An 11,125-nucleotide genomic window follows, 5' to 3' on the forward strand; every position below is an offset into this window, starting at 1 on the left:
ATTTTTGCACCCCCTATATTACTCTGTAACTCAGCATGATCTAAGTAGCCTTCGAATACAGCTGCCTCTTATCGCCCCCAGCCACGAACAATCCTGTCAACAATGCGGTAATTTCTCAAACATAAATACCTATACGCTATGGCAGGGAGCGCGTGAGGGGAGGGCTTGGGAGGTTTAAGCTCCGATGGATTCTGATCTTTAATGGAAATTTATTGGGTATTTTCCAGATTACCTTTCGGCATTGTCAAGTACGCTTTTACGCTTTTTTTTTTTTGTTTGTTTTTTGGACAACCTTATGGCACTCGAACAAAAAAAGCAAGTACAATCCCAAGAGTAAAATTGAGAATGTTAAACATGATGACAACTTTTAACAACTTACATAAATGCATCACTGCGATACATACTATAAGAAAATTCCATCAAGACTAAAAACAAAACCTTACGATATTTTTGGATCTTCACTTTAAAATGTTAAGTTATTGCCAAGTAAACTCCTGTTTTACTTTTATGATACTCTTTTCAAGAAAATGAAAACATGAAAAGCGTTGGAAAATGGCATCCATTGTTTCTTACTCGATGTCATGTCACTTTGTAACTTAAAAAAGGGAATTGTCGCAGGCTTTTGACCTTTTTTGGTGAAAATGGTGAAACATTACCTTCACTTAGTTAAGCTCCTGTTGATAAAAAAAACGTTTTGGATTTTTTGAAATGACACTAGATCCCAGTGACTGACCAAAAATGACGAAGAAACAATTTTGATGATTATTTCCTGAAACTTCGAACGCCGAGAAAGCCTAGCTAGTATTTTATCAGTTCTTTGTTTCTTTCTTTGCTAAAAGTCTCTCCTTGTCTAAATAATGCATCACAACAGACTAATTTAACACAAACAACTTCAACCAAAATCACTTCATACAGGCCTAACTTTTGAGCCTATGGATTACTGAAAAAAATTAACTGTGTTCACTTATATGAAAGCTACTGAACATTACTTTTTGTGATGCTGTTCAGTACGCTGTAGGCATAATGGGTACGCAAGGCTAGGTACGAAAAGAAACCTAGAAAAAATTCTGGCTCGCACAAAAATCGAACCAATGACCTCTGGAATACCGGTGCACTGTAGTACTCTGCCAACTGAGGTATCAAGCCAGCTGTAAGCTGGTATTTCTTTAATTCGAAATATAGAAGTGAAGAGATGGAACTGAAATATATGAGTTTCACCTGTTTCCCTTCCACTTTGATTTAACTTTGATACCTGGCTATCGAATTAGAGCTCACCCCAAAGGAAATGTAGACAGACATGTTAACGCTTCTGTAACAGAAATGTAAAAGCTGCAAGAAATCCTGCCTATGAAATTGCAAGATTTGACAAGCTTCAATGAGAAACTTAATTAGCACATGTATGCCTTACCTATTTGTTAAGAATGTCAAGTCTAGGAGATCAATAATGGGATTTAAACCATTTTGGACTCTCACAAGAGGTCAAAATAAGGGGTATTAAACTTTTAGTCATATCAACTTATCAGGAGCTTTGATTTGTTACAAATGTCAAGTTAAGGTGATCGAGTACCGTATGGGATTTGCTCGCTTACAAAGTGTCAGAATAACTTTATTAAGAGTGTAATCATTGAGTCACATTAGCTTATGAGAGGTTTCAGTCGTAGGGATTTAATTAGGAGAAGTTTGAGAAAATGATCGGTTGAAAGAGGTATTTGTACCGAAAGGTGTGACTGTGTTTGAAAACGAACTGTAAAGAAGCGATTGTTCAGTTACATGTAATACGAGCACGCATTGCGGACCAGTGGCCGCGCGCAAACTAGGAGACTGAAACTTAGCCACGTTTCACGAAATTCAAATGAGCATTCACGCGCCGGAACGCGCCACGTTTCAGAAAAAGATTTCTCCGATCAGCTGACGTTCGTTCAAACAAAGAACCTAAGCCCGCAGATTATAGTCGAGCTTTGCAAATGATCTGCTAGCATTCAAAACAAAGCAATGGACGCCCGGAGATTTCAAAGTACCAAGACGTCTTTGGTGAACCGTTCGCTGTTGCCACCGAAGTTCTTCAACCTGTTCTCATCCGCCAGCGAAGCGAGCCTACTACCATTTCTACCCATGTTTTTCCGCTTTATTGGACTTACAGCGTTTCAGAACGGAATCCTAGGATGTGCAAGACCTTTAGTATCTTTCTGGGCTTCCCCACTACTGCGGATTCTGGCAGAAAAGACAAACAAGAGAAAGTTTCTTTTGCTTGCCCTCCTATTGGCTGCAGTGATTTCTAATATTTCCTTAGGGCTTACAAACAAACATGAATCCTCTGCGGATTTTCGTTCATACATCTGCAATAACACAGAGAATTCGGAGCTGGAATACAACCACAATGGATCAAGCGCCAATGAATCAAACTTAAGTCGTATGAACGCATCGACAAATTCAGGAAAAATCACCACAACAGGTGAAGCAAACAAATCACCCGTTACATCATTTTCACCAACCGGAAATTATTCCACAACGTTACATAACAATGGCTCCTCGATCGACAATGCGGAAATGAAGAACTTCAATCGCATAAACAGCAGTGAAAGTGGCGATGATTTTAAAATCCATTCAAACTTAGTGATCACACACCATGTTAATAATTCACAGTTCAACAAAAGTACAGGACTGGAGGTCCAAAGCGATTGGTATCTTCTCTATGGGTTCCGTATAGATCACACTTTTAAAATTTTACTAGCTCTGGTGTTCCTCTGCGAATTATTTTCATCTTCAACCAGAGGAATAAGCAAAAGCATATTTTCTGATATTTTACATCAGAACAAAGGGTCCCGTCTGGGTGTTAACATTTGGTCATCAATTGGAACTATGCTTGGGGGCGGGGTGTTAATATTGGCCATAGGGTATCATGGCTGTGATTTTGGACTAAAAAACAGTTTCTACTTACATTTTTACATTTTTGCTTGTTTTGGTGCCATGGCCTTTGTTCTGGGTGCAGTGCTAAAGGAATATGAAAAGAAATCACTGTTGTGTCTGCGGTTTGGAAAGACCTTTGCATATCTGTGCTGTGATGTGAATATGATCTGCTTCCTCGCTGTACTGTTAGTGCTTGGAATGGCAGAATCTCTCATGTACAACTTCATGATGTGGTATCTACAAGACATAGGTGCATCAATTATTGTCATGGTAACAATTGTCATCACATCAGCCTTCTCAGAAATTCCAATGCAGTGCATTTCAAACCATTTGATTCGCTGCTTTGGTCATCACTGGGTGATCTTTGTATCCCTCTTCTCCTACGGAGGCCGTTTCCTATATTTTTCATACTTCAAAAATCCCTGGCTCATACTTCCCATAGAACTATTGCGTGGGCTTTCATATACAACAGTTCAATCAGCGTGTGGATCATATGCGGCTACTGTTTCTCTTCATGGCATAGAAAAGACAATGAAAGTTGTTTTCTCAACAGTTTATGAGGGCCTTGGTATGGGAATAGGTGGCATTGCTGTGGCTCTTTCATATCAGCTTTATGGACCCTTAGTTGTTTTTCGTTGCGCTGCAGGGGTGTGTGGCATTTATGCCCTGGTTTTTGCCATGCTTCAGTGCATTCTTGTATTGCCTGATGGAGACAGAAGTGGTGGAAAATTAAGGGAATATCAACAGATTAATTTGGATGGAGAGAGAGGAGACTTTCCCTTGCACACAGACTGGTTGATGGAGGCTCTTCGAGAAGAAGAAGATGATGAAGATGAGACTCATTTTATGAAATAATTGAACCAACATCATATTTTCTTTTCCAAAGAGAGAATTTAGGTAGCACTAATATTGCTTGCTTGTGTTATGCAAAGAATATGGAGAGCTACAGTATTTATTTATTTATTTATTTATTTATTTTTAATAAGATTAAATTTAGAAATACAGTTGACTATAAAAATAAGCGAAAAAACGGAATGATATTTCGGTGTCTTCCTGGCACCATTATCTTTTCTGTTGCATGACCTTTACTTGATAATGGTGCCAGGATGACACCGAAACATCGTTCCGTTTTTTCGCTTATTTTTATAGTCAACTGTCTTTATTTTTTATTTATTTTTTTATTTATTTATTTATTTACAACTGCACAGATTCACACAACACTTGGGCAGTTGTGAAAACAACAGGAATCAAAGTCCTGTACTACACTGTACATGTAGCTTACACACCCGACTCACTCCTTGAAAATTTAACATTTTCAATAGCTATGATTGTCAAAGGGCTTTAAAACAATTATTTCAAACTCCTTACACAAAAAATCTCGGCAAAGTTGTATTTTAATTAACAGAAACTTGACAAGTCTAAAATAATAAGCATCAAATATTTACATATTTAATTGGTCCTACTGAATATTAAGATCTTCCCTTCAGTTCAGTTGCACTGTTTGATCCCCCCCCCCCACACCCTTAACCCCTTCTGAGTAGAGAAATGCCCTCACTACTAAAATTCAAACATGATTAAATCACGTGAACATAAAAAATAAAAAAGTGCATAAATTTTGCTGTTAAGTAGTACAGATAGATACATGTAACATATCAGTTGCTAGGTAGCAAAAAATCTTTTTTTTTTGGAAACCATTCACAAAAAGTGAGAAGATCATTAACAAAGTCAAGGCCTAGGACTCATAGCAAAAGTCATAAAAACATATTCATACATACTAATCTGTTAATCTCCATGCAAATATGTTTACAGTAAAAGTTGCAGAGTTTTCAAACAATTATAACAAAATCTTTCCAACTTGATGTTTGAGTGATTTTCATTTTTAACAGTGGTCATTGAGTTAAGGATGAATTTTGTTAATTGTAATACCTGTAGGCTCACCAGACACAACATACCATTTGGGGATGGGGTGGGGCCAAGAGAGGACAGAGAATACTTAGCATAGTGCACAACTTGTGCACAATATTCCATTGTGACTTTGAAGACCTCATGTGTCATAGCATGGAGAGAATTTTGGTAACTGGCTGTATCTAACTGATGCACCCAAAGGTGTAAAAATTACATTTAGATATTTAATAGTACATGTAAATATTATTTAAAGCATGAAAGAAAGCAAGTTGATGACTTGTTTTGATTTCATTTTTTTTTTCTTCCATTTGCTCATAAGGAAGTGTTGGTTTAAAGTTACTTTAATGAGTCAAATGTACATGTTTATAAAAAGTACAGACGGATTCAAACCCAGTGAGCTCACTGCTTTGCTATCATATTAATACAAATTGCCAGTTCCAGATCTTTAACAGCAATGCACTATAATTTTTGCATCCAAGTGTTCTGATCTAATAATTAGAGTAAGATGTACATTGTGATTTCTTCATGGGGTTATTTTTAGTTCTTGGTAGGTTATTATTAATTTAGCAATGAGGGAATTGCAGGCTACTTCAGAAGCGAAGGAAATGTACATCATACTAAGAAAGGCTGCTTCATATAGTAACAGTGCAAATAAAAAACATGAATGCTTTGGTTTACTGCGCCTTTGAATAACACACGGACTCTGAAGTTCCAGATTTAACTAACCGTTATGCTTTTCACTGCCATGAATCACTCCTGCCAACCTCTTAGCAAACAATAACATTTGACTCAATGGGGTCAAAAGGTCATGTTCATGCGCTGCAATCCACTTTGTAGGTTTCGTTATTTTTGCAGCCAGCAAAAATGTGGCAGAAAAACATACAAATCATTATTTGAGGTTGAAGTTCTGAGTCCATATGTTATTGAAAAGCGCAGTAACCTTATTAAAATAGGTCAATCTTTCAATGTGGCTACTTTCAAATTCAATTCAAACCACAAGAAAAGTGTAACCAAATACAGTGATAGCACCAGTTAATATTTTATCATATAATTACTGGTGCAATCTTCATCATCTAATTTTCTACAATTTTTTCAAAGTGTTATAAATGAAGTGGTCATGGTTTACTGATTTGCATAGTATGCTTGTTATTGTAAACAGTAAATTGTTCCTTCTGGTATTTTTCTTGCCCAGCTGGCACTTTGCCTTTTTTTTAACTAGCCTTAACAGTAAATTTGTTTCAGTCACAAAGTATGGTAGCCTAAAGGGAACTGGCTGTAGCAAAATCATTTTTCCACATTAATTTGCATCTACTAAAGTACAAATAAATAAGTTGTACTCAGTACAAAAAAATAATTAAATAATAAAATAAATAATTATAATAATCAGTACAAATAAATAATTATTATAATGCATTTATGAATGAAATTTCAAATAAATTTAGGGCTTGGGACTGCATGTCAGATTGCATTTGACAGAACAGGAAATAAAAAATGGTGTCTTTGCCTGATTTCTTTCGAGACTGAAATGTTGCATAATTGTTTATCTAATGATGACTACCGCAGAGCTGTCATTACAGGCCTTCTCTTCTGTACAGAGGCATCTTTTGCACTCAAGCAGAGACAAACAAGGGACTCACTGGAGAGAGTGAAATAATGAAGAGTGTGGGGAGCATCGTCCCCATGCTATATTTTTTTTATTCCTATTTTTCTTCCCAGCATTTCCCACTTTTCACTCCTTTTGTTCTAAAGTAGCCTCTACAGAAGGGAGAGATAAAGGACCATAACCCAAAACACCTGCCACAGATGAATACCCTTGTTGGGACATTGATATTATTATGGATGATCTTCGCTGTTGTAGATGTAGATATTTGGTTGGGATGCCAAATTAAGTGCAACTGCAGCCAGTACCCTCCCCACTCTTGCTGTCCACTGCAAGAGTGGAGAATTACTATTTAGCCATTGCTCTAACCCGCTGATGTGGACTGCTCATCCAGTCAATGCACAGACCTTGTGATTGTGAGGAGCAGACTGATGAGCAAAACATCTTTTTTATTATTAAATTATGGCTTCATTTGCCCCTTACTTGTATATTAGTTAGTTAGTAAATTATTAGTTGATATACTTTTCTGCCTAACTTTTTAAAATTTAAATACATGCATGCAGTCAACTCTCTTGTAAGCAACCACCCTTGGGGCACAACAAAGTGGTCGCTTACAGGAAAGATCATCAAAATAAGCCTAATGCTGGATTGATTGATTAATTACATAAAAATATTACCTTAGCAGCTAACATTAGGCGAATGAAAACTAATTTATTTGATTTTTCAGAACTGTTCATTCTTCTGATGAAACTTTGTATATCATTTTGGAACAGATCACTGTAACAATTCCCGGTTACCTGCAGATCTAATTAAAGCGATGATCAGGCTTCTCTGTCTGTAAACTGTTATTATCTGTCAGCAGTCTGGGGTAGCGTCATTAAAAATTGAACTTTTTGTCACTTCTGAGTAATGATTTACTAACGATTATACTTGATTATGTTGGGTGGTCGCTTACCGGAAACAGAAAACAAAAGAACATGTGTAATTTCTCGCCTAAAAAGTGGTCGTGGTCCCTTAGGAAATTTGAGTGGTGGTCGCTTATGAGAGAGCTCTTGAAACAGTATTTAACTGAGAAACAAAATGGTTGTTTACAAAGTGGTCAATTACGGGAGGTGGTCGCTTACAAGAAGTGGTTGCTATGAGAGAGTTGACTGTAGCAATTTTTAGTTGAGAGCCACCCTGAATTAACCTCAAGTTAGCTTGGTGCTCAACCCTCTCTAAATAGTATCATCCTCATCATCATTGTTATTATATTATTATTATTATTTCATTTGAAAGAACCCCGAGACTGGGCACATTGAGTGGATTGTCTACACAACTTGGATGGATATTACTTACTTTGAGAACGACATGATACAAAAAACTGGGATCATGTGTCTTATAGGGTGCCTTGATCGACATATCGAATTATAAACTCCAGTACATAGAATATTTTATTGGAAACCCACACAGCCTGAAAAAGCAAATATATAATTTGCAAGTAGTCCTCCTAACTTGGTGACTGCATATTGGTACATGGAGACATGTGAAAACTGCAACCCATCAGACTCCCGGGGGGAAGGTACTTCCTTATAAGAGGCAAATGGGAATGTACTGCTGGATGGGGTCGCATTTTTACTACTGGATTGACTATAATGGGGTTGCATTTTTAATAGAGTTACTAGAATGGGGTTGCACATTTTCGGATTTTTGGGGTAAGAAAATTCTATTACGTAGGGATTCAAAATGGTCTTGGTTAAAAAGGTCAGAAAGTTGTTGTTTATTAAATGTAACAATCACCGCGCATTACATTTCGTTCTTGAAACCACAACTTCAATAAACCAGTTATAACACAATAGCACAAAACCACCATTTCAGAACAAAGTAGATGCATAAATAGAAAGTTACTTAGTTGGGATCGCGAAAATTACATTTACTCAAAACTGACTAAGATGGGGTCTATAACTGGCCACAAAATGAACTATTATGGGGCAGGGGCTATGAAAGGCCAGCGGCACATACCCAGCAAAACTGAACCCAAGTACCCCCCCCCCCCCCTTTATTGTTTCCCTGGCTTTGAAAGTTGTCTGGAACACTGCTCTCAAATTCATTAGAAAAAACCTGATTTTTATTTCAAAATTTCTCATCATAGGGTATTAGGGTACCATGGACCCATGTGTATGGTACGTCGCCATTCAGATTAATTAATACATGTAGGCAAGATATTTATCACAATATTGATGCATATATTGACACCAATACTGTGACATCATCACCCAAGACTCATAACAAGATATCATTAACTACATGTTTGGCAGTCAGTCCAGAAACAGGCTAAAGTCACTACATCTGTGTAGACTTTAGGAAATATTTGGTTTTAAGCACAGACCACTGCAAAGACCAACAAATTTAATAAATAGAGACTACCCTTCACTCCTTACCACTGATGGCATGTATCGATTACCCAAATTGGTATCGATTACTTTAGTATCGATATTGGCATGCAAATACCATGATGAATATCATTTGAGAAATTATCTGTACTGTTTGAGTTCGTTGTTTAGATAACGTGGGTTACTTCTCTGGCTTTCGAATCGCTTAAAGAAAATTAAGCTCATACCTGTTATAAAATCTGCAGCATCTTCAAGCTAATGCACCAGTCGATTGAAACCCCCACCCCCCCAGACCCAGGACAGATAGGGGGATAATAGGGGAATATAAGCACTTTTGATCAAAGATCAGTCCCCTGGGGGTGGTAGATAAGATGTGTTTTGCTTCTTTATATGTCCCCACCTCGAGGAATCAGGGAGATTTGACTGTGGTTGACTGGTACCGAAGTTCGTCACAAAGTCAATCGATTGCACGTCGTCATTTTTTGCGCCATCCATATTGGCTTATATTGGCAAAATGCTTCGCAAAATTTGGTTTAAAGACAATTCAAAAGTAAGAAGAAAATTCATTCCAGTTCTTTTGAAAACTCTGCCTACAAATCCATGGTACAGCCATGTGTATAAAAATGGCAGTCGCCTTTGCCAATATCTCATAGGTAAGGTTGAAACAGAGATTTTAAAACCACTCATTTGGAAATGATATATAGACGATATATTTTCGCTCTGGACTTTAAGGAGCTCGGAGATAATGCAGTTCATTGAGCAAGCAAACAAACACCAGCCCACAATTAAATTTACGGCTGAAATTTCAGAAACGGAAACATTTCTGGATTAACAAACAGTTATAGGCGAAAGATTCAGAAGCAATTCAGTTCTTGATGTGCGTACGCAGTTCAAACCTACTGAAGCATTTCAATATACACACTTCTCTTCGTGCCACCCACCAGGGGTAAAAAAAGGCTTCATCAAAGGCGAAGCACTGAGACTCCTCAGAACAAACTCTTCTAAAAAAAATATTTGAAAAGCAAATTCATTAAAATCCTACATCACACCTACAGGAAAGAGGTTATCCCAAGAACCTTGTTCAAAGGACCCTCTCAGAAGTGCAATTTGAAAACAGGAAACTAGCACTCCTTCAAAAACCAAAGGAGAAACAAATCTTGCCTTTCGTTGCACAACACCACCCAGCAGTAGTGAAAGACTGGCATTTAATAGTAAGAGCAACAACCATTGCTCAAACAAATCTTCAAAGACCTGCCCCTCATATGTTACACTGAGGGGGCGGTCAGTCAAAGATATACCAGTGAGAGCCTAATTATAATGCGCTCTTGTACCCAATATGATTGCTTGTGATAATCCTGGCTCTCCTATAGAGTGGTTCCATTTCGAATGCATGCGACTTGTGGATGCACCAAGTCAAAAGCGGCTTTACACTGACTGTGCTGTTTAACATTTTCAAAGCAATCACTGTTCAGAACTGCTCTGTTGCAATGTGAAAATATTCATATTCTAGCAAAATTAAATAATCTGCAGCAAGTTTTGTTCAGATGTATTACAAGAAAACTGTTGCCTTATTAAAGTATATTTTGCTCCTGATCAATTCAGTGTAAACGGTTTCATTTTGTTTTGTTTTATTTGGTTTGGGGTTTTTAATCCCTTGCCAAGTTGTTCCCCGGAGTAGGGGAATTTGATCTCAAGATTTTTCCCCAGGAGCTGGAGGTTTTGGTATGATTTGATCAGGGCCTTTGTCAAATCCCCCTATCTGTCCCGGGTCCGGGGGGGTGGGGGTTTCAATTGACTAGTGCATAATGTTGCAACATCGAGCTTCTGCTCGTTACTCTAAAATTTGCGCGTGCTGTGATGGACAGGCATGGGTGAGTCTATGGTGCATAATGATTCTGTTAATGTTATTTACGTATTTTACAACAATCCTGGGCTTGATAAACAAAACACTCGCTTAGCCAAAAAGCATGACTTTTATTCTTGAAAGATGCCATGAAAATAAGCCTAAGTTAAATAAACCTTAAGCTAATACATTCGTTTTAAAAGAAATCATCATGATTCATAGCAATTTTCACTCTCTTATTTAAGCTTATACTATAAACAATCATGAATGTGATTTTACCTGGCCTCTCCGGCTACACTCTCAGGTCGTCTTCAGTCGAAATTGCTGTGGTTTAAGCTCAGATTGTTCAGCGAAATGTTTCAACACAGGACCAAGAGTCCAAGACTGCTAATGTGGCGCGCGCGTCTCAAATTTCCCGCGGTTTTCGCCCGCGGGTCGATACCGGTTATGTCAATGTTGAAATATTTCTTTCCGTTTATATAACATGATTTTTCTGTA

The 11,125-nt window shown here is 37.6% G+C and overlaps 1 protein-coding gene across 1 annotated transcript; it reads left to right on the forward strand.

Annotated features, from left to right (window-relative positions):
* Nucleotides 1-431: 431 nt before the first annotated feature.
* LOC146450916 (major facilitator superfamily domain-containing protein 6-like) lies at nt 432-7,301 on the forward strand. The gene has a single exon (XM_085099819.1). The coding sequence runs from the start codon at nt 1,993-1,995 to the stop codon at nt 3,760-3,762; it is 1,770 nt and encodes a 589-aa protein (XP_084955945.1). The 5' UTR covers nt 432-1,992; the 3' UTR covers nt 3,763-7,301.
* Nucleotides 7,302-11,125: the final 3,824 nt, after the last annotated feature.

The sequence above is a fragment of the Pavona decussata genome, unplaced genomic scaffold, assembly GCF_977016875.1.
Source record: "Pavona decussata unplaced genomic scaffold, jaPavDecu1.1 SCAFFOLD_416, whole genome shotgun sequence".
NCBI lineage: Eukaryota > Metazoa > Cnidaria > Anthozoa > Scleractinia > Agariciidae > Pavona > Pavona decussata.

Coding starts and splice junctions, on each gene's coding strand:
- LOC146450916 (XM_085099819.1), top strand. CDS start 1,993: ATGGACGCCCGGAGATTTCAAAGTACCAAGACGTCTTTGGTGAACCGT.